General features: G+C 43.0%; 1 protein-coding gene across 2 annotated transcripts in view; it reads right to left on the reverse strand.

Annotated features, from left to right (window-relative positions):
* Nucleotides 1–20,333, reverse strand: part of MPPED2 (metallophosphoesterase domain containing 2) — a 163,966-nt gene extending 143,633 nt beyond the window's left edge. Inside the window, exons 1-3 of one of the 2 annotated variants that reach the window (XM_072969710.1) lie at nucleotides 19,947–20,333; nucleotides 14,206–14,454; nucleotides 1,338–1,360 (exon numbers count right to left, since the gene is read on the reverse strand). Coding sequence is in view for 1 of the 2 variants with exons in the window: in XM_072969708.1 (XP_072825809.1) it covers nucleotides 14,206–14,333 (128 nt within the window). In the remaining variant the exon portion in view is untranslated. The remainder of the gene's footprint in view (nucleotides 1–1,337; nucleotides 1,361–14,205; nucleotides 14,455–19,946) is intronic. The other variant, XM_072969708.1, reaches the window with a different exon arrangement.
* Nucleotides 20,334–24,495: the final 4,162 nt, after the last annotated feature.

Below are 24,495 nucleotides of genomic sequence, written 5' to 3' on the forward strand. Positions count from 1 at the left end.
ACTGCTAACAGCAGGCGCGCACCAGATAATTTACACTTGTTTTTATGGACACGAGGAACTGATCTTTGAAGCTGTCCCTAATGAGATTCCGCTTGGCCCTAACAGCATCCTGAGAGAGTGTTCCGGTTTTCTACTTGGCATCCGGTGGTGCATATTTATAATGCAGAATACAAGCTCATTTAAATTGCACATGTGGATTTTGGTGTCTTCCCTATGTTAAAGAAAGACTTTCCTATACTAAGGCACACTGACTCCTCAATTATTAAACCATACTTTCCCTAAACAATGTCACTGCCAGTCGTTTACAGGTACCTATCAAAGGGACAGGTCCATCAAAGGGTTTCAACCTGCAGGGCCAAAAGCTCCCCCAACTCCAGCCCAGCATTCTAGTCCAGAAGCTCAAGTAGGTCCTCAGCCAAAGGGGATCTCCAGAAAACCTAATTATACAACACAATCATAGGACAGTCAGGGAGAAAACCTGAAGCCAGTCACCTAAATTAACAACTTCCTGCCCCAAACTGCTTGCAATGCAAATTTCTCTTATTATCTCCCACGTTTTACATACTGCCCCATGTAAATTTTTTTCTTAAGTTTGGCACTCCTTAATAGTATACATATAGATACATATATAGAGGTATCTACATATGTTTTTTTTTTGGTTATTTCATTTTCAAGAGGTTTACACCTTAGTCATCAGTAATTGGAAATCCTTTACATACTTATTTTAAATTTCATTTGTTTTACCTTTAAATAATTTTTAAAAGGCTTTCAATCGCTATAACATATATATATATAATGTTGCTACAATGGTGTTATCTGTATTAAACCCAAATCCCAGATTTATGTCAAAAGAGTTGTGTAATTAGAACCAGAAGAATTTACTAGTTTTTTTTTTTTAAAAAAAAAAAGGAAAGCAGTTTAAAAAATGATACAGAATAAAATTGGTTGGCTTTATGTAAAATGCCTAATTCCCATGATAACCAATGCCCCATTTTCATGGTCTTCATTTTAGGTAAACTCCACATATTAGGGACAGCTGTCAGTCAGACTCCTGGTAAGAGAATTAAAATATATCCTAATTAATTTCATGCTTCTAGTCAACAATCACTGACACCACATAGGATAAATAAACAAGCACTTTGCAAGGCTTTAAAACAATATACATTCTAATGTCTCAGTTTTTAAGCCAGAGAACAATATAGAAAATCCAAATCTTTAGGGTCAAGATGAAAGTGAAACTTTGATATTTCTCCTATGTTAGAAATGAGAGTCTACTACTGTCAAAGTCAAGTCAGGATAGATTACAGCATTAGTGTAGGAGCATCAGAAATACTCACGCTGAGCTTCATCCAGCTCCATCCTGAAAAAAACACGGGAGACTCATAAGTTACCCTTTTTAAAGCCAGGTATACCGTCAAGTCTAAATACAGGCTCTCAGAGTCAATGAATAAGTACAAGGGAGCACAGACTTCCTGGGGAAGCACACAGTGAGAGAAAACGGACTCCCTGAAAACTCAACTGTCACTCATTCATTCAACGGGGATTTGGAGAGTGTCTAGAATATGCGAGGACTGTGCCAGGTGCTGTGGATACAGACGGGCAAAAAGATAAAAGAGCCTCTGCTTCGCAGAGCTCACAGCCTGATGGAAGACAGGCATGTCACAAACACTCAGGAAACACATTTACAGAAAGCGCGACCAAGGGAAAGCATTACTTGTAGGATACACATAAAGGGCTCACCAAACCCAGAGAAAGGGGTAGGGGGTCCCCAAAAGCAGGGACAAAGGTAGAGGGAGGAAGGGAAAGTGTGTTTAGGGAGGAGGAGCATCAGCATCATTCCAAGCCTCAAGGCTGAGGGTGGTGACCAGCCTGCCGCTCTCCCTGCACCGCTCACGACCTCTCCACTTGGAAAAATAAAAAATTCAGGAGGCCTGCCTAGGAAGCTGGATTTACAATATATCTTCTCTTCAATGTCAGCCCTGAATCCAGATGGAATTGAAGACCTTGGGAAAAACTGGTGGACAGATCACCGAAGTTGGCACTAACTGCTGCCAAATGTCTGGCTGGCACCAGGAGACAGGCTAAATTGGCCATAAAAACCTCACTGTAGTCTTGCTCCTCTCAAAGGAAATCATTTTGCCATCCACAGTGAAGCTTACCCAGAGGCCAGTCTTAGGGGGAGGCCTTGAATTTTGAGCTTAACTCAATTGCACGGTTTAGGGCAAGAGTTTCATGTTTCAGATGTGCAGTCAGGTAATCTGATCCCATCAGAGTTTTAATGGCTTCTGAAGAATCCAAAGTGTTAAATCCTTTTCCCAGCCTCCCCCAGAGCAGTCTCAGGGTGCTTTTTTCCAACCTCCATTCTCCTCCATTCAGTCTCTTATTCTCATACTCAAACTGTTCCTAAATCTGAGACACTAAATAATAGTCATTTCTTAATCCTAAATCCTTACTGTAATCTGCATTCTAAAATAGCACACACCCACCTACCGTACCCCCTTAAAAAAAATAAAAATAAAAAACACTGAGAGAGGAAATAAAAGGATAAGGGAAGTGGAATGTGGGGAAAGGGTGTTTTACTTCAGGGACAACATCATTATCAGGATTCCATCCTTTTAAGCCTGGGAAGAACATTTCCTGGTTCTGTGGAAACCAAAGGCAGCAAACCCAAGCAAATTCCTCAACTCCAGTAAAAGGCACATCTCTGAGAGTCCCCGTTGTCCCAGGCAGCACAGAGGACCTGAGATCAGTGTTTATTAAGTCTATGTCCCTGGCTATCAGTAGGTTAACACAGCTCACTCCCTCCTTCCCAGTGTGGGAATTCTTCAGGAGACAGGACCAACCTCAATACTTTAAAAGTGAGAGGAAAACAAAAACAAAAACTTCTCAGCAAGAATAAAACAGACACACCAAACTTAACGACAACAAGAAGTTATGGTCATGATGGGTCAACGTGTCGCCATTAAAACTTGGCTTAAGTTCAAGGGTTGACATGGTGGGTACAATCTTGATAAACAATATTATTAATAACAGTAGTGGGGGGGTACAGCTCAGTGGTAAAGCACATGCTCAGTATGCACCAGGTCCTGGGTTCAACTCCCCAGTACCTCCATTATAATAAATAAAGAAACAAACAAGAGAACAAAAATCACACGCACTGAGCATTGGGATACTGTGCCAAGTGCTCCGCTCAGTACTACGCATCACCTAACAGAACCTTCGCCATCACCTGTTGGAACATATATTATTATGACCCCCACAGTGAAGATGAGACACTAGTAGCAGAGAATATAAGTGAACACATGCAAGGGGCAGGGGGGTGGAGAGACAGACTGGATTCTGGATACACTCTTTTTTTTTGGAACTTTTCAAATGACTTCATTTTTTTTAATATTTTTAAATGTGCCTAGATTTCTGCTTAGCAACAACCACTCCACTCCCAAACTGTCCCCTGCAAAACCCATGCATGCGTTCCTCCCCTCTCCTGTGCTCCCGTCCATCTCTTTGTGAGGATATTAAGTCCAGCGGTGGCTCCTGCAGCCCACGGTACAGCACCTCACAAAACAGCGCTGTTTGTTTACAAGGTGACACTACCTTCTCTGCAGAGTGCGGGGGCATGACTAAAATCCACTAATGGCCAGAAAGCTCATTTTAATTCTACACTTGACAAAATAAACACCTCATAAAGGTAGATAAGCAGAAGCTACTTTTCACTTTGGACGGCTTTGTCTTCATAACCTTTCAAAGTGAGAAACCGACTGCAGGAAACAGGCTCTCCCACACACACAAAACACAATTACGGCAAAAGGAGATCGCAATAAAAGCACAGCCCCTTACGTAAAGTTAAATTATCCTTTTTCCTCGAAAGGGGGTACCTCTCACAAATATAGACCATTCCCGAATTGCAAAGGTCCTTTCACTGCAAATCCTGGCTGCATTAGCAGGATCTAACCCAGTCGGTCTGAAAAACCAGGGCGTTTGATTTTCCTGAAACCAGTTCCCAAATGGGCTGATTTTTCCCCCCTCTTTTGTCCACAGAAAATGAAGCTCCACTTACATGTTGGAGGAAATATTTCAAAACATTCCCTTTTTTCTCAAAGTGCAGAATTTATGGTAACAGATAATTAACAACAAATGACAAACAATCTGAGCAGTAAAGGTCCCCGTTTGGTTGCCAAGATGATGGTATCAAATTCCAAGATAAACAGTGGAGCGTGCCGGCTGCCATTAACGTGGCGGAGGGGTCGGGATGGAGAGATGCAGCACAGGCAGCCATCCGCCACCAAGGGGCACAACGAGGAGCCAACAGCCTCCCACGGGGTTATGCTTTCCCTTCCGAATTCTCAAGAGCACCAGTGGGCGAGGGGGTAGGGCTGGGCTTACGCTTCTGTGCGGAAAAGGACAGCTATCTATGCCTTTACCTTTCACGTGGGGAAAACATTAGCTTCCCCTTTGAATTGCATTATGAAAGAATTAGAAATTAATATCCTTTAGGAGTTAATACCCCCTTCCTAGTCTGTCTGTTCTTCCCAAAGACTCCCCCCTCCTCATTCTTCTTTTCTCTAAGTTGGTGGAGTCAAAATAGGTTTCAGTGCATCCAGCTGGGCCCAAAATGTGAGGGTGAGGAATAAAGTGAAAACAAGTTAATCTGTAAAAGTTAGAATCTGAGCACAGAATATGGGAAGTCTCTTAGATACTAACAGATGGCAGACCTGGGGCAAATGAAATTTCAGGTCCAAAGTCAGTTCATAGTTCACTATTTGTCAAATGGATTTTTTTTTTAATATTAAAATGCAAACCTGAAGTTTTTTTTTTTTTAATTGAAGTGTAGTTGATTTACAATGTTACTTCCAGGTGTACAGCAAAGTGATTCACTTATATATATATACATACATATATTTTTTCTTTTCAGATTCTTTTCCATTATGTTATTATAAGAAACTGAATATAGTTCCCTGTGCTGTACAGCAGGTCCCAGTCGTTTATCTATTTTATATATAGTAATGCGTGTCTGTTCATCTTCAGTCCCTAATTTACTCCTCCCCACCCTTTCCCCCTTGACAACCATAGTTTGTTTTCTATATCCGCGAGTCTGTTTTTGGCAAACATAAAGCTTCCAGTTACCTAAAAAAGGCCTAACAAATTGTTCCTTCTCTAGGATCAAAACAGGTCAACGTATCAAAAATCACTATTCTGATTCTTTCAAACGCTGCATTCATTGGTAGGTAGAGTTGGCATGCATGCCCCAGAAAGCAAAGGTGAAATCTGTCTTATCTCCCCGCTGACTGATGTGCAGGGATGCTGACACACCCTCCTGGTGATAAAGTCAAGCCCAAGGCCAGGGACATCATAATTGCAAGAAAGAGTTATGATCTAACAGACTATATGTGCTAGGCCCTCCCTCTCCTTTTCTCTCTCTCTTTCACATAAACCACCATTTCCCCTCTTTTCCATAAATGTGCATCTCTTCCTTATATTCCCCACCTTCCCAAGCAGGACCAGTATGTAAAAGTTGTGTGTGTGTGTGTATGTGTGTGTGTGTTTTTAATGGACTATATCAAATACAAGGCAAAACCAAGAACGATGGGTATGATATTTGTGATTTAAAAAAAAAAAGTCTAACACGGTCTGATAAGCTTCTGTGCTTGTCTCTGAAGTCTTAAGGCAAAACAAAGTGAAACAAAAGGGAGGAAAAATTTTCCAAAACTTAGGACCAAAATAGAGCTATGCCTATGTCACTGTGAGAGGCTAACTCAGGAAATTAGAGAAACATGCTGAGGTTGCTGTGCTGGTGGGAGAAACTTCACTATTTTTCTTGATTTCAGTTTTCAAGTCTTTGGGCAAAACACATTTTAAACTAAGTGTACAATATGTAAACGGTTTGAAACTTGGTCTACGGCCCAAATACCTAAAACTAAATCCCACAAGTAAGCCACTTTTCTTAGCCAATCAGCCTAAATGCCAAAATAGCTCACCAAAAGTTGGGAAAAGATATTTTTCCAATCCAAGACTTAGCGACTCTTTGAGCTGTAAGGTTTCGGAGACTGTTTATCCAAAGAAATAAATAAATTTGAGTAAGAGTTCATGTCATGGTGTAGGGCCCAGCCATTCTTTAAGGAAGCCACTACCGACAGATAAACTTCAAGAATGGTTCAATTCTCACCTGGAATTTTAAAGCTCAATAGTATCAAGTCCTGAAAATCTCCCTGTTTGTGTTACTAAATGGTGCTAGAGTTTTTCTTTCTTTCTTTTTTTTTTAACTAGTATGAAGAGCTTTGCTATCTAATATAAAACTGCACAGAAATTTAAACCAACCAGAGGGGCTTAGATTCTTGATTTGTGGTAAAGGAAAAAAACGAAAAGCCTGCAGTGGTGCATTTTCTTATTTGCATACATTTTACCCTTTTGCAGGGGCAGAAACTGAAGGAAAAAAATCTTCAAAGCAAAACAGAAGAAAAATATGCAGACCCAAATACTGCAAAGGCCAATAAATTCAACAGAGTTTCCTCTTTGCAGTTAGTATTTCTACATAGACAAGGCCTCCAAGTGCACTTTTTACATAAAAAACAAACAACAAAAAAGGCAGACGAACATGGTGGTCTGGAAAAGTGTGGTCGTTTTATCCGTACTAATACTGAAATAATAGCGTCATCATGCCAGGATAGCTACTGAAGCACCCAGGTCCCAAGGTGCTAGGAAAGTCTAAAACGGAAAGAGACACGGGAAGGGGAGAGCTAAGGAAATACTGAAAAAGAAGACAAACAAGCAGATGGATAGATCTTCCGAGACTCAGTGAGCTTTTTCTCCTTTTTGGAAGTAGTTCAGAACTACCTAGAGTTTGCTAAACAAGACGTGGTAGATTTAGTGGCATTAGCTTTGTTTTCATATCTTAAAATCTACTTCTTCATAAGCTCTAAAATCTCAGAATTAAAATTAAGTACGTTTCAAATACAGACTCCCTACTATAATACTTCCTGTTTTCCTAATATGTCCTTGCCATTTTGTCTATTTTTATCAAAGCCTCTCCGTGAAAGAAATTTTTTTTAAAAAACTGTACTTAGAGCAGGAGGTAAATGAAATCCTTCAGGAGAGGTAATCAATGAATTGCCAATTTCAGGATATGTCTATCCACTGACTGTGGCCACACTTGCCGTAGAATCTTCCTTCCTCTCTATAAATGAGGTGACTGTTCCAGGATTTGAAATCCAGGCACACCATAGTAGATAAAATCTGTTTTATTTGTCAGAATTCTTTATCTTCCCAGTGAGTCAAGTAACCAAAACAGACAAACAAACAAACAAACAAAAATACTACCTAGTTATGCAACACACAGCTAAGGTTCTAAGAACAAATCTGTTCGGACAAAAAAAAAATTTATCTAATTTTAAGTTGCCTTTTTAATGCTGGAATGCAAACAAAGAAATCTACGGAATAGGAAAAAAGTCTGCTCTAAAATGAAGTCTAACTGTCACGGACCACGAGACCAGTGCCCTCAGGGAGCGTATAGGAAAAAGAACTTATTTTTCAAAAGAAATGAGAGAGGAAAAGAAAAATACCCCGTGTTTATATATGAGCACAAACTAAAAGGGCCATTCAGCATCTCCACGACGAATTTCAGATTGAAAACATTAACAAAAATTATGGCCATGCTAATGTGCAGGCCAGTGATAAATCTGTAATGAGAATGAGAAAGTGGCTTACCAAGAGAAAAATGTTTAGAATTTTTTTTTCCACGCAGCTAATGCAGTCCAGCTCTGCGACAAAGAATGAATTTCTCCCTTGTTAGGAAAGAGCCCCAGACATTCACTCAGCCACTGGTACCCCTCTTTCTCCAGGTGAGAGTTGGGGTGTCACTGGTCTTCCCAACCTCCACCGTAACCCCACAATGTCTCACAATTATATTCTTTCCCTACAGAACATCACTAGTGAAGAGGGATTTGTGTTCTTAATTTCAAACAGACTAATGAAAAGAGCAGAAGAGGAGAAACCACAGCCTGCCAGAGAGGGAAAGGACGATGCTAACGGACGTCAAGTCCAGTGGCTGAAGAGGAACTTCAAGTTCAAAGAGGCTCAACTTGCTCGCCATCACAGACCTAATTAGTGACCAAAACAGGACCAGAATCCAAGTTCCCTGAAACTGTCATCTGCTACTGGTCCAAGCTATTTATTGACTGATACTGTATACGCTGCTGCCTTCCAAAAATGAATCTGAAGGTACTTCTTAAAAAACTTCCCTTTAGCTGTAGGGCAAAGAAGGAGGCAGCACCCTTGGCCCTGCTCGCATCTTCCCGCACGTGCACAGGTTGAATGATATTGAAACAATGAACAGCCCTTGGTCTATTCCTTGATTATAACATAAAACAGAAGAAGGTACCGCCCAAGGCAGCGACACCCAAAGAAAGATTTGCATTAGAGTGAGCCTTTAGTGCAAATCTGACAAAGCGGAAGGACTTGTAGACAAATTACATTTTTCTCATTCTTTTAAAAAATGTTTTTTTATCATAAAAGTATTACACAGTTCTTACAAAAATAATTCAAATTATACAGAAATATATAAAATAAAAAATGAAAGGTCTTTATCCAACACTCCCTCCCCCAAATTCATTTGCAAATGTATTCCCTATGTAATCACCAGTAATGTTGGTATTTATCTTTTTAGACATCTTGATTTTTTTTTTAACCAAATGGCACCGTTCTGTAACTCTTCTGTAACTTTCTTTGTTCCTGCATCTAAGGATATCTAATACAGACCTGAAGTAAACATTTACTTCCTACCACGGAAGAATGAAACTTCAAATCAAACAAAATCCTGTACGAATTTGGCACAGAATGATCACCCAGATACCCTAAAAGCTACAGATCATTTCTGATTAGCAAGATGCCCAAGCAAACACTGACAGATGCTATAAAACGCAACAAAGCAAAAGAACACAAGTTGGACTCGTCATGTGTTACACAACCGAGCAGTTCAGAAAAAAATATGTTAACACTTACGCTCACCAACTAATGGATGACCATAAATATTATCACAGCATCTATTTCTCAAGTGCCATCTTCTGGGCACTGCATGTCATATGCATCATCTCATATAATGCTTACACCCATCTTACAGAGTGGTCAGACCCATTTTACAGCTGAGAAGACTGAAGTTCAGTAATCCTGCCCATAAGCATCTACCCAAGCCAGTAACTGGCAGGATCAGCAATTGTATAGAAATCTCTGATTGCAGACCACATTCTCGGTGACTGTGAGAATACTATCCTCACTCCCCAGCTCAGGCTGTGCCCTTTGTACTCAGTCCTGGTTAATCATGGTTAACTCTAGATGCTTCTGTTTTATCCACAGCCATGGATGGAGAGCCTGAGACACTGAAGGGGGAACGAGGGCCTGAGACCAGCACAAGTGAGTGAAGGCCACTGTGATTCTGTGGAGAACAACCAGGCAACACCCAGCTCTTGGGACTCCTTACCCTCTTGGGACAGTCACTCCCATGCAGTAACTACATGTGGGTGAGACACCCCTTGACAGGCACTAAGAAGTCAGGGTACAGACAGAGAAAGACAAATACTGTATGTTTTCACTTATATATGGAATCTAAAAAATAAAACAACAAAATACAACAAAACAGAAACAGACTCACTGGTAAGAGAACAAACTGGTGGTGGCTAGAAAGGACAGGGCAGACGATGAGGCAAAATGGGTGAGGGGGATTAAAAGGCACAGACGACTGGGTATAAAATAGGTAAGTTACAAGAATGTAATGTATGGCACAGAGAATATAGCCAATAGTTTGTTATAACTTTGTATGGGGTGTAATCTGTAAAAATACCAAATGACTATTTTGTACACCTGAAACTAAGACAATTTTGTAAGTCAACTAGACTTCAGTCAAAGTGTAAAAATAAAATTAAAAAATTTAAAAAAAGAAGCCAGAGTACCTTCCAACCATGACACCCAAAAAATCCCACCCAGACAAGTTTGCTGGTAATGACAGGACAAAACTTACTGGTGACTCTCTTATTTATTCATTTATTTATACCCCACTGGTTTTCAAAATGAATTCAGATAGCTTAGAACAAAAAAGGCAGAATCAATAAAACACTCAATAATGAGAAGAGCTAACGTTTATTGAGAACAGACTCTGCACTAAGCACTCCTTTAAGAACTTAACCAGTAATAATGTTTCTAACCTTCACAGCAATCTTTGCAGATAGGTACTACTTTCATCATCCACATTTGCCAGATGGGAAGAAAAACACAGAGAAGTTAAAACATCTCTCCACGGTTGGATACACAGCCAGCAAGTGGCACAGTCAGGTTTCGAATCCAACAATCTGACTCCACTGAAGACGTCGACCACCACACTACACTGCCTCCTCAAAACAAGTGTAAAAGAACGAGAGCTAAGTAAAATTGCACGGGTGCTGACAACGCAAGCCACAGACAAGGAAAGTAGCCAAAACTGAAAATAAAATTTGATTTGAGCTTCCTATCAACCAATCCTTAAAGAAAAGGGTGAGGAATCAACCTCAGTAGGGTAGCCAAACATCTTAGTTTGCAGAGGGACTGAGGGGTCTCCCAGAAAGTGGGACTTTCTATGCAAAGACAGAGAAGGTTGGATACCCTACTAAAAATGTTTCATGGTGTTCTATTTGGCCTCGGATAATTTAAAACATACAAAATCTTGATGATGTTTTCAGATCTACATTGGTTCCTTGAGCACCTCCTTCCAACATCAGTAAAAATACTAAATGAGTTCCTCAACAGTCTGCTTGGGAAGGATGATGGGATTGTAGAATATGAAGTCCTGTTAATTGTTGGTTTTCAACCATCATAACAATCAGTACATTCAAAAGTCTGGAGAAGAGGGGCTCACAAATTCTGGGTTCAATTCCACCTTGCCTACTCCAGCTGTGCTTGAATTTTCTTTCCCAAGGTAATATCGGATTACTTTCTTAAAAAAAAAATCTTCCCAGGCAGAGATGAAGGCCAGGGGCTCTTAGAAAGCTTGGTGGCAACCTGGTCAGAACGCACAGGAGAAACTAAGCCATGGCCAGGTGGTAAACTCTCAAAGCCAGTTGAAACGACAGCTCTGAAATCAGTGATGAGCTTATGAACATGGGGACCGACAGGGGTCTTATGTATCTGTGTTCCCACCGCAGCAATGCCTTGCAGATAAATATCTTTACTGCAATATTAATATGTCAGAGCTAAAAAGGTCCATACCTATCATTCGGTGCAAATGTTCACAGATGAGTGAACTGAGGCCAGGAGAAAGAATTTGTAAATGACCAAGCTGGGTCACCAAAGCTGAGATGAGACGAACTGAACTAAATGGGAAGTGATGCTGCTCTTCCTGAATTAAGGTAAGAAATCCCCAACTAGGTTTCATGAAAGAAAACAATGGATCATTTAAGGGACCAGGACTGTAACTCCGATCCAGGTGATCTGGCATGGATCTTCACAGACCTCACTGTAAGTGAAAAAGGAAAGCAAACATTTTAAGAAACGCATGCAAAATAAATGAGCACCTATTCAAGCGTAAAAGACAAAAATGTCTCCAGGCAGAAGAACAAAGCCCTACCAGGACATGCTGAAAGTTTTAGAAAAACTGAAGGAATTTTAAACTAAATATTTTATAGATATTTTGCAGCCAATTTAAGTTTCTGTTTAGACTCAGGGCAATCTTTTTTTTTTTTTTAATATAACATGATCACATTTAACCAAGATACCCGAGTGCCTAGTAGGGGCCGGTCACTGGGCTAGGGCACCAGGCCCAGAGAAGAAAAGCCAAGGGAAAAGTGAAGCAGCATCTTGATAAAACACACACACCTTCACACAAACACTCAAAGTGTTAAGACAGCACAGAAAGATCCCAACGAAATCTCCAAATCTCAATCAGTTTCTCTTCTCAGCACACAGTCAGGTCAATGGATCCATCCATCAATCAACTAGTATTTCTGAGCACCTGTGACCTGCTCAATCCCTGAGTTTAAGAAATGAACGATGTAGTTGACATATGGGGTGGGGGGAGGGAGAGAAATAAGAACGGAGGTGGTCTGGTTAGAAGTAAAAATCAAGTGATGAGGAAGGTCGTGCTGGCAGGGGGTGCACACAGTCAGTTTGCACTGGGAGAGATAGGAGGAGGGTCATAGTCACAGAGGGGCCTGAACCGGCTCTCGGCCGAGCACACACGTGAGCATCTCAGCTGTGGAGAAGAGTGAAGCAACAGGGTCAAGATGGAGAGGCGCAAGGTGTGCTCATGTGAGACGGCCAACACGCAGGGCTGGAACAAAGGGCTCAGGCGGGAAGCCCTCCTGAGGGGTGCGTGAGGAAGGTAAAAAGGCCAGCTGGACCCGACCGTGGAAGAATCCTCTACTCCAGGGGAGAAAGTCTGGTAAAAGAGCTACACAGCTGGCCAGGCTGCCACTGCAAACTCCATTTTTCAAGCCTTTTTTCCATAAAAGGTATAATTTGATCCTTCAAATTTTCCATGGCTAGATCTAAACCCATCAGTCCTAAGGTCACATGATTTTTAAAATACCTCTGTGCCTTCACAGTTCACCAGCAGAATCAAAGAGCTATAAACAAGTGAAGGCTAAGCTAAGATTCCCTATCAAAGATTTTCCAAGGAATCTGGGGCGAAACATATATTCTTTTGCTTGGAAGGAAACAGAATCTACAAAGTGCTTTGAGATTCTTTAATACAGAACGTCACACACCAGCAGAACAGAGCTAAAGCAATCCTTAGTCTAGCCTGCACACATTCTGTAACATACTTGAAGAGAAAGAAATGATTAGAAGCAGAATAACAGGCCTATTTGAAACGAACACATGGTTACTGTTCAGAAAAGCCATTTTAACAAGGAAAAATCATACTCATCTTAAAAACCTTTCCTTAAAATCATGTTAGCCATCCTTCATAATCACGAATAAATGCCGACCTGAAGAAAGTAAAAAAATCCTAGAAATAGTTTAGCACTAGCCCCTTGCAAGGATTTTTCTTTCTCTTTTTACGCAGAAATCTCATCATAGATGATTGAATAGCTTTACAGAACACGGGTAGTTGCGAAGTAACATCCTAGTATTTACGCTAACACCCAGAGAGTCAAGAGAAAGACCTTTTTGTTGGGTTAGTATTTCTAAATTTGGGGGGGGTGCGCACGCACATGTGTATACTGGAGGGGGCGGTCCTACTTTTTTTTTTCTAATGTTCAAATAAAACAATTACTGAAAAAAAGAGCCTGTGACTTGGACATGCCCTGAGTTCAATTTTGCCAGGAATGGCAAAAAACAGTCAACAGCACCCTAACCTCCTTTCTTTCTTGACTACACAATGGTTTTCAAAGGGGTTTAGTCCTACCCTGAAAGACTCATGTTAGACATTGGAAGGGTCTAATAGAGAATGAGCACCAGGCCTTGAATAAACAAGGGAGATGGTGACCTTTTGCCCCTGCTGCTGGAAGCCCAGCACATCCTGCAGCCGAGGACCAGAAAAAAGCTGGTGTGCATCCAGGTGCTGCAGAACCCCTGCCTCTGGATTTCTCCCACACATTGTCCCTTAAACAGTTTAAACCGCAACACGACTTACATAGTATTAGGGAGTGAGAGAAAAGTACAGTTCCTGGAACCAACTGTCCCACTGTCCCTTAATCCTTTGTTCCCCAGAATTGTTTGAGTCCTGCAGCATGCAGCACACGTTCTCCAAGCAACAGGCAAGACAATGGATTTAGCAGTGGCTGGACAATTAGTCCCAATTAGGCCTATTTCCCAGCTGAATGTAAAGGGGTGGTGGGGTGAGGTATGGGGGGAGAAAAACTACAGAAATTTTAAAGACATTTCATCATGGAGGCAAGCAATACAAAAGAAAGCAAATTGAGCTAGGGGTCAGGAGACTCTGCCAACATTCGCTGTGTAACATTAGGCAAATACCTTAACCTCTCTGTTGTGATGCGCAAGATGCAGGCCACCACTCTGAGGCTCTAAAGATCTAATGTCAAATTGTGGTTGAAAGTACACACCCTGGAAATGTTGTGTTCCACAGATGCAGAGGACTCCTCTGAGTTGTACTTGGAACCACAGATACCCATCTGTTTGGTGAATCATGAAGCTTTTATTCTCCCCGGCAGAAGTCATTAGTGATTTTGTCATTTTATTTCTAGTTTCCTAAAGGCTAACTTCTTTAAGTTTGCGGGTGATACTTACATATGTACATGTGGCGGCTGGAATCTGCTCTGGTTGATGTTGTAGTGCGTGAATGCCTGGGTGGGGTTGGAGCTGTACTCATCCACCGTTATGGTAACCTTGCCTTGAGAAGGAATCCCATGTGCCATCCTTCCTCCCTATAGGCATGAGCAATTCACAACTTTCCGGAGCAAAGGATGGAAGCAGGCATGGTGCGTTTCAGCCAACCTCTGAACCCAAGGATCTACTCATCAATACCGCTGTGCGTTTCTGAAAGACATAAATTTAAAAATGAGAACAAAGGAAAAGAGGATGTTCTAAGGTAGCACCTGGACGTGAAATCGGTTCAGGAAAATCTTAATACGTGTTGTTGTCTCATGGATAAAACCTTTCCCAGCTCTCTCCCCTGCATGTACTTCAGAGTGGACATTATACTCTAAATGACACTGCTGGCTGCTAGCAAATCATTTCAATGATGTTCAAACTAAGATTTCCTCTTTAATTATAATCATGGCACTTAATGTGAATTACGGAAGGGGCACATCCACAGTTGCCATGGTGTCTAACTATAAATGGTTTGCGCTCGAAGTGGAGAATCTTCCAAACCTTCCCTGCTAATTGGAATGTTTGGTCTGCACAAAGTTGGTATCACAGAATAATTTGAAATCTCAATGCTTAGTACAATGACAAATGCAAACCGTAAATGCTGTGCTCATAACAGATACCTGTGTGCAACTGTAACACACACAATATATGCACACATTACACACAATTTTTTCTTTCACAGTGGCTCCTGAAATATATAGACACTCAAGGCCTGCTATACATATGGATTCCACTCCCGCCAAGAACTTCATGGTAAGGCAAATCCTTCTTGCTAAATGTAATATAATTTCTTTAAACACTCCAGTCCCTCAGGGGAAAGAGAGACACATCCAGGCTTGAACCACCATTTTAGATGCGTTCATTACTATCCACCTTCAAGCTCAGAAGACTGGTAAAGAAGGCAGGCCATTACCTCTCCCATCTCCTTCCTGCTTCGTGCTGCACAATTCTCAGTAAGTGGTTTCATACTTCCTAAATTTTTTTTTCCATTCATTTTGATTCTTTTTATAAATGTCAATATATTATTTGCTGCACTGGGTTCAGAAATGAGGATGCTTATTTTTATAGCAGGTGTGCAAAGGCTGAGAACAGAACACATCCCTGCTTCAAGGCTGTTGCCATTGATCAGTGAAGTACTGAAGAAGCAGGCAGCACGCTCGGTGGGTAACCCATGGGTAACCCACACTCTTACTTTCAGTGCTCCACATCAGAATACGTTCGCCATGTGCACCATTAAGCTCGGAGAATCTTAGATGCTTTCTCAAATAAAAATATTTAGAATAATAAGATTAGATTTAAATTTGGCATGAAACACCTTAAATATCCAGCAAAAAGGCAGATGGCCTGCCATAGGCCATTTATTTTATTATTTTACAACCCGGGGCTTGTGTAGTCCTCCATATGCTGGCTGGGCTAAGAAATTCCACCACGTTCTCCTCAAATCATTGCCTTCCTCATATTAGCAAAGCAAGCTAAATAACACCCACCTTGCCTGTGTCGCTAGTGTACAACTGGCACTGCCAAAAGATGAATCCCTCCTGCTCTGGCATTTTAAACAAAGTGTCACTTTGGGTTCTCTTTCCTCTTCCTGACTTCATGGGAGGTATGACTCCTCTAAGCACCAGTTGACAGACAACCAGGCCGGTAGGATTAACTAAATTAAAATCTTTCCCTGTGCCTCTGATGTAGGAGATCTATGAGAACTGCTTACAAATCATAATGTAGCAGTTTTCATACCAAGTTTGCAGCTGTTTCCTTAATTTCCCCCACAATTATATTTTGCTGTTATTTTGCATAACAGTAAAACACAACACCTGCTTCAAATTGCAGTCCTGTTCTAAGTACTGTAATTCTCTTTTGAGACACAAAGTACGGAGACACGACTGAAGCGCAAAACTGCATAATTGCGCCATGCTGAAAAGTAAATACAAATGAAAACATCTTCCTGTTATAGAAATGACTGTCATTAAAAAGAATGTTAGCCATCAAAGCACAGAGGGAAAAAATACACATTTTCAGACTACGAGAACTTAGTGTTTGCATAAATTAGAGAGTGGTGTAAAAATTACATGGCAATTCTTAGGTTCCTGCCATCAATGTCTATTGTGCGAAATACAGAACATTAAGAAGCAAGACAAACAAAATTCATGTCTAGACCACTGTGACCTCTCAGTAACAATCTCTGCATCCCGTGCCAGAAACAGTGTAAATGTTTCTAGAGTAAACTAGCTAATTAAGTCAAGCAAAATGGCCCAGAAATGAAAGATATATACCTACCATGTAACTATCCAGGCAATGACTTACAGTGGCTAGCCTCAGACCCTCAAAGCCCAGAAAAGGAACTGAGAAAGTCATCACTCTGCACTCTTCTGTGGTCCACTGTATCCTAAAGTTACCACAGGATTGCCTTTTCTACCAAGTGAAATCTGCGTCTCTTTGCACCTTTGCCCCAGTGGGACCAACAGAACATCTTTTCATCAGCAAGCACAAGCCCCTGTAACTCGGAAGGACTAAATGGGTGGCTGGCACCTCATTTGAATTCATCTTTACCATGTTCTCTTTCAAATGTTTTATCGAAACAGTGCACCTGCAGCGCCTATCTCCTTTAATCTGGAGTCCTTTGAAGAAAATGTCAGACTGAGGCAGAGAGCTTCAAAACTTTCACAGGAACCTTTACAGACAAGTCAAGAAAAGGCTTATTTAAAAAAAAATGCTACCTTCACCCCCACTCACATCACAAGATAATCATATTCCAAGAATATGAAACATCAACACATGGGGAAGGCATTTTTTTTGGCTAAACTCTCAGAGACAGGGGACAACAGCCTCCTCCTCTAATCTGAGAAATTTGGAAAAAGCTTGAAATAAGACAGAATGATACACTGCCTGAAACTACCAAGAAGCTGTATCACCTTGCTTCACATATTTAGGCAGTAAAACCTTCCAAATGATCAGATTTAGAGCATCTCATCCTCATCATAATTACTTTTTACATATAATATTTAAAGATATCAGTATTCTTTTTTTTTCCATTTTTATACTTCAATACATTTGCTCCACAAAACAAAGGAATCCAGTACTAAATGCCAGGAATCTTTAAGAAAAATCTAAAAGGGACTGACATTGCCAAACATTCATGCTGGTGCTACATTGATTTTCTCTCTTGAAAAAAAAAAAATCATGTGAGCACATTTTGCATTTCCTAGACAGCCATCACTTCTCCTGCGCCTTAAGCTGTGCAACTTGCAATGTTCTTCTTCAGGAATCTAGTTGGAAAACCTTTTAAAATTCTGCTGGCAATGAAAGGATTAAAAGCTGAGGAATTAAGTAACTGTCTCCACCTCCTAGACACCAGAAGTCCAATTTACCAAAAGTTTCAAAGCAACAACTCATGACCTCTCTACCCAAGAACCGCACTGCATAGCCTATGAGAAAGGAGCCGGTGATTTCCTCCTTTAAACAAGGATGCTCATTTTATTCACTAGCCCTAGGAAAACCGTCCGACAGCCTGGCCGGACTTTGGAACTCGCCTGCTCCAACTCCTCCAATCTCGCTCTCTCCTCCCTCTGCCGCACAGACCGAGTGCTTTCTCAACTCACGCCCTTACTCTTTTATGCCCATCTCCAGTTACTCATCCCTGTATCCCGGATCGATGCCCAGAAGCCTTCCCAGCGGCGTCTCCGCCAGGGTTTTTTGAAGGATGCACAAAGTTCCATGTGCCTCTGTCCACAGAGCGCCCTCCCTTCCGACGCACTTACACCTGAACTTGTCTCCAGCACTGCGGACACCCGGCTGGCACATTCTTTCTGAGAAGAAGGGCAGGACTTTTCTCCCGCGCCTCTGGCCACGCGTAGAGTCTATATATGGTGGGGCGGGGGGCGCGGAATTCTCTACTTTGGATTGGTGTGTTTGTTTTAAATCTAGGGTGGGCAGTTGGCGGGGGGGGGGCAGGGGTGTCAGCAACTACACACACACACACACACACACACACACACACACACACACACACACACACACTTGCCCCCTGCCCTCTCGGCTCACAGCCGGCTCGTCCGGGGTACAGCTCCCCCTTCCTTCCTGGAGCACCAGCTAGCCTTACTCGCTCAGTCCCCCGTTGCCACCGCCGTCGCCTCCGCTGCCGCCGCCGCCGCTGGCACTGTTGGCGCTGGCGCTTGCGGCCCCAGGCTTTGCTGGGCGCCGATCTTTCTTTCTCTCCCTCTCCCCCAGCCCCGAATTGATTGATGACCACCGGCGGCCAATGGCTCTGACACCGCGCCATCCTCGCTCGAGCATCACAGCCCCACGCCCCCGACGTCAGCCTCCAGGGCGCGTTGGCATCCCCGAACCCTCAGAGCGGATCCCGCGCGCGGAGCGGCCGCCACCTCCCTGCTCTCTGCCCCAGAGCAGCCGGACTGCTTCCCTGGAGCCGCAGAGAAGGGAAGGGAGGGAGCCAGCGAGCGCTGAAAGGGGGTGTGGAGGCCACGGTTTCTCCCACCCCTTCTTGGGAAATCTTTTCTTTCACTTAAAGTTTTGTTTGTTTTTTCCACCCTGACCTGTTTGTGTGTGTTTGCAGTATCTCAAGTCAATTACACATTTTTCATGACCCGCATTTGCACTTCATCTGGGGTGTGTCGGGGTGGGGGGATGTGGTATAAATCTACCCCACTGGGGCATCCTTAATTTCTTTCCTTGCTGGTGGATTCTAATCCTCTTCCCAATCTCCAAGAAAATGCCCTCTTCACCTCCTAGGCCGCAAAACCCCGGAATGCAAAGGCTTTACAAAGATAACCCCGTTAAATGTAAATAGCAAAGAAACTCCTGCCTCTCGGGAAGAAATCGGGCGGCAACGGTTACTTTTCTCGCCGCTCGTCCCCCGCAGCCCAGCCCCGGTCGCCGGCTCGCACGGCAGGCTGCGATCGCGGAGACCGGAGACGGCGGGGAAGAGCGAGGTTGGGGCGCGGGGAGAGGGTGAGAACAGCCCCGCGCGACAGCGGCGCGCGCGCGGGCGGCCCGGGGGCGGCCGCGGAGCGCAGCCTGAGCACAAAGCTGCGCGGCGCCTTCCCGGCCACCGCACCTCTCTCCGGCGGCCGCGGCCGCCCGGGGCTCGGGCCAACACAATGCACCTGGGCCTAGGCCGGGGCGGCTCGAACACATAACCCCGGGACTTTCTAGTAAACAGCTCGCCGTACCCTCGTCCCCACCCCCACCCCAGCAGCCGGGCTTTCGCCGCTGCCCCTCGCGGACACCCCTTCCTCCCCTCCTAAGCAATCTCAGCGGAGGAGGGAGCCGCGAGGTGGGGACCCCGAGAGGTCGGGGACCGAGGACTGGGGGGAGGGGAGAAGAGCAGAGGGGCAAGATGGGGAGTGGGAGGGAGACAGCTCCTAAAAAATAATTCGCTTTCGCTCAAGGCTTGAAAATCAGCTCTCCTCAGATTCCGAATTGCCCGGGAAGCGCCGGCTCGAGCGAATGTCAGGGGCACCGGGGCAGTCGCGATCCGCAGCCTCCGAGCCCCTCGCACGCGCCTCTGACAAGGCACCTCTCACCCGGGCTCCGCTTTGTGTGTGCATTTTTTTCCCTTCCTCTCGCGCGCGGCACCGGGCGCCCGGCCGCCTCCTCCCCCTCCCCCGCCCTCCGCCTCCCTTCCCGGGGCGGATTACCTTTCCCGGGCTGCGCTCCGGGTCCCGGGGATGCCTTCAGCGCCGGGCGAGCAGGCGATCCATCGTGGAGCGGCCGGAGCCGGCGGGAGGCGCGCTGGGGGCGCGCGGGGGCGGCGAGGGGCGCGGGCGGGCCAGAACCTTCGACCCCGGAGGTCCCGCCGCGGGCTGGGGCGGGTGTCGGGGGGCGCGGCGCGTGAGGGAGGAGGGGGGTAGAAAGGACGGGAGCAGCCTCGATCTGGGGAGAGAGCGAGCGAGGGGGCGAGGAGAGGGAGCGAGGGCGCGGCGAGCCGGAGGGAGCGAGAGCGGTGCAGTGACAGGGACTGCCACTGGGGTCAAAGGAGCACAGCTCCAGGAAGCAGGGCGGCCAAGGCGCCGCTCCGTGCGCGCTCCCCGGCGGGACCCCGCGCCCCTGCACGCCCCTCCTGCAGTCCCGGCCCGCTGGAACCCCCACCGGCGCCCCGAGGCCCCGGGGTTGCAAGAGGAGGAGGGATCTGAGGGCGAGGCCGTCAGCCTGCTGGTGCTCCCGGGTCAAGCAGGCGGCAGGAAGCTGAGCTGCAAGTTCATCATCATGAGTGCGATCAGCGTAAAGATGATAGGGGACCCGGGAGGGGGGCTACGGAGCCCCAGGAAAATAAAGGGAGTTTTCCCTCCAAATGGGCGTCTTCTGCAAAGGGAACACCCAGGCCCCAGGCCCCCCACCCACCGACCTGCCAGGCGCTGTCTGGAGTCCTGGCACAGCTCCAGGGCTCAGAGCTTGCTGCGGGGGCAAGGGGAGCGGCTCGGGCACTGCGCTCCAACCATGGAAGGCGACCCTGGGTCCCCTCGCGTCTGCTGAGCTTAGACTTTCCTGGAGGAGAGCTGTGCTCCTTTTTCTCAAGCCTTTCAACTAGCCAGATAAACACACAGACACACACACACACACACACACACACATCCCCCTTTCTTTCTGCAATGTTGTTCCTGAGAAAGAAAAGGCCAACCCAGCTGATAATTTCTTTCACCTCCATGAACTAAGGCAGGTTCAGTATAAGGAGGCAGGAGAGGCAAAGAATCTAATTGTTTCCATTTTTGTCTTTGGGGGATATTTCCCCCAAAGGATAAGCAATTCAAAAACATGGTAAATACCAAAAGTTTGTCCCTTTTTCTCTGCTACTCTGGATTAAGGAAGAAAAGGTTTTCAGAATTGTATGCAAACAACGTAAGGAAAAGAAAAGTCGCTGAAATGCTAGAAGACAGAGGACAAGGAAGAGAAGGCTTTTAGAAAACTTGGTTGGCGGGGCTGACTGTGAAAGACGAGGTGGCCCTGTGATGTTATGCCATTGTCAGAGCTGAAGGATTTGGATGCCAACCAGCTCCAATTCCTTTCCAAGAGTCAGACTCAAAAATCTAGGCATTCTCCAAAGGGAAATCCAATGGACGTGTGTGAGAGGGAGAAGTGTGCTAAGTATGCAATGTGACAACTGACTAGACATCCTGGCTGAAATTATATCCCCTAAAAATAAAAGGGAGCCATTTCAACCTGGTCTCTGGCTTCCGTGCTGAGACTAATTGGTTTCCAGGGTCTGGGGAGGAAGGGAGAGAGGCTAGTGGGAGCCCCTATAAAAAAAGATCAAACGGAATTCACTTGAAAATATTTCCCTTTTACAATGGGCTTTCCTGGCACTTGAATTTTAAGTAAGCTATTTCTTGTGCCTGAAATGAAGGGGAAATGGTCTTGCTAATATATTTATTTTGTTGTACATTATGTCCAGAGTGTCGGTACTTGTCAGCTGTGCTGGGATCAAGAGGACAGTCACTTTTCTTGCCCAGCACAAACCACAGCAAGTGGCATTGACCTTAAAGAATAGCAAAGGTGTGGTGGGAAGCACCTTCATATTTTTTTTTTTCCAGCCCAGCGGCAAACATGGGCTAGAATCAGGTTTTTGAGGGAATGCTTAATTTTCTTTATTCCCTAAGTACACTTCTCTTATCTAAATGGTTAGAAATTTTAGACTGATTTTGATGGATTTAATCAATTTGAAAAAAAAAAAACAGCACCAGCCAAATAATTTTTGTGGTTTTCTTCCTTAAAAAAAAAATCTGATAGCCAATCAAAACAGCAAAACTAGTTTGTACATAATCCTGAATTTAAATAATGTGCACACACAAAATAAATAATAACTTGTTCTACTTAAGTGGCACATTTTACAGGATACTTAATGCTATAAAAAAAATCAAGTGAGTGACCCTTTACAAAGCTGATGAAAAAAATGTTTATCATTTTACTGAGTGGGGAAAACATTGAGGCAAAAAAAGATCAAAATTGTTACTTGTAGTGTAGGAAGAATTCAACCTCTCCTGTGTCCCTGCAAATCAACTAACCACTGGGAGGTAGTGACCAAACTGTATTAGAGTTATTTTTATTTCCAATAAGCTAACAAAATAAAGAAGCTGAAGAAGTATAAGTGAATTTAAATAACAAATCAGGAGCCAAAGGAACTCACTTTTTAAATAATTCTCATCCCATGGATTTGAACATACTGCATTTTGTTAGATCGTCTCCACCAAGATAGCTAGCTATACTAAAAGCTTGTTTTAATATGATTGGATGTGAACCATGTCTGTCCCCTGACATCAGCTCATTAGACTAAATTTTAAATATTATCATCTGGGAAGTTTTTTTTTTTTTTCCTTAAAGATAAGTGAGGAAGTTCCATTTTGTTGTTGCTGTTATTAAATTCAATTTTTATTGTTTCTAATGGAAAACAAAAGAAGGATAAAAATTAAATGCCAAGTTTATGCTTGCCTCTATACAAATATTACAAATTTTTTCCTTTAATGGAATGTAAATCTGGTCCCTTTCTCCAGTGATTTCATCAAAGGAACTGGCAAATATACTTCCTGATAGCCTGCTGCAATATCTTTTAAAATATCATTTCAGAATTCATTTAAGGAAGAAGATGAGAGAGAGGAGCGTGAGAGAATCTTAGGTGGAAGCTTGGAAAGTGAATGCTACTTCCCTTGAAAGCTCAATACTTTATTTGGAGCTGGCTTTCATTCTTCCTATGAGAACAATTTTTCCAATACTTAAGGGATACTCGTGTATAACTTAAAACTCGGTTCAACCTTACAGTTCTTCTTCAGAAAAAAATTCAACTATTTTCCCGCTTTTTATCTTTAAATCGTCTGCATTTTTATCATTTCCAGCAAAAGTTAAGATATATATTATCAGAAATCAGAGCCTGTTAATATGACTAGTATTATGATGCCACTCAGGAAAAAAAAAAAAGTGACCCAACCAATACCTTTACTTTATTCTAAATTCCTACTGTTTTTACATTGTAGTATTTTCACTATAACCCTTTCAAGTTGAAGAACTGTGCCCTCTATTCTTTTGTGTTTTTCATTCTGATGTGCTGTGCACGTAGTAGAAACCTGGAAATATTTGTTAAATGAACTTATAAGTCAGTAAATGAGAAAATGAGTGAGAGAATGCAGGAGTGACTGAGGCAAGTACACAATGAAGGAAAACCCCTACCAGATACGCAGGAACGGAAGTGACGTCATGAGACCAGCGTGGAGACAAAAGCTAAGGACTTACCATGGAGTTCAAATAGTAGAATTAAAGGGGTTTCTTAAAGTCTTCAGAAACATGAAATAGTACATAAGACTGTTTCATAAATTGATTTTCTCAAAGAGAAGCTGAGGATTGTTATGTATCCCATCCATTGAAACGTTGCCTTCTTTTTAAATACAGTAAGATGCAAAAAGAAAAAAGAATTTGCATCTTAAAATGTACAGATATAATGTACCAAGATACAGTCTCAAAAAGAAAGTTACGTGATTAAACTGATTCTTTCATAATCCTTTTTAAAGTCCTCAAAATAAATATATAAACAATGTTTTTTTGTCCTTTTATTTAAAATGGTTTTTGGTTAACTAATAAAATGTGTATGGCTAAGAAAAATTCAGGAAACACTAGAATGGATGAAATTTTATTTCATAAAATAAATTTCTTAGGCATTATCTTAGAAAGACTAAATTTGATCCAGCTTTGCCAACAGCTTAAACAATAAACATGGAGGGAGTGGAAATCCTAAAATTTCGCAAAATACTAATTCTTACCATACTTACTAGTTAATGTCTAGCATGCATCAACACATCAGATGAGTATACTTATGTGATAATAATTTTAATAATGAATTTCAAAAAAATCTTAGCAAGATACCGAACATGTGCTGGTGTATTTTCCATCCTAACAGACTTGTGTGATCTCTGTTATCAATTAGTATTTGCTGAGTCCTTCCCTATATCATGGTCCCAATTCTGGAAAAGTGGTAGAATTTAGTGGTACTTGGGCTTGTCATGGTGGAAGAGCAATCTCATTGAAGTAAAAGCCAAAGTAATCTCTTTTGAAAGATGGGCAGTGTGGAAAGCCCATAATAACCTGATTAAAGAAAACGTTATGTGGGGGTTTTCAAGTTTAATAATTCAATTTGACAAGCTAGTATAAGAGATATCAATATTTTGAGTGAGCAATGTAAAAGGTAATTTTCCTTCTCAGCAAAAA

The sequence above is a fragment of the Vicugna pacos genome, chromosome 10, assembly GCF_048564905.1.
Source record: "Vicugna pacos chromosome 10, VicPac4, whole genome shotgun sequence".
In the NCBI taxonomy this organism is placed as follows: domain Eukaryota; kingdom Metazoa; phylum Chordata; class Mammalia; order Artiodactyla; family Camelidae; genus Vicugna; species Vicugna pacos.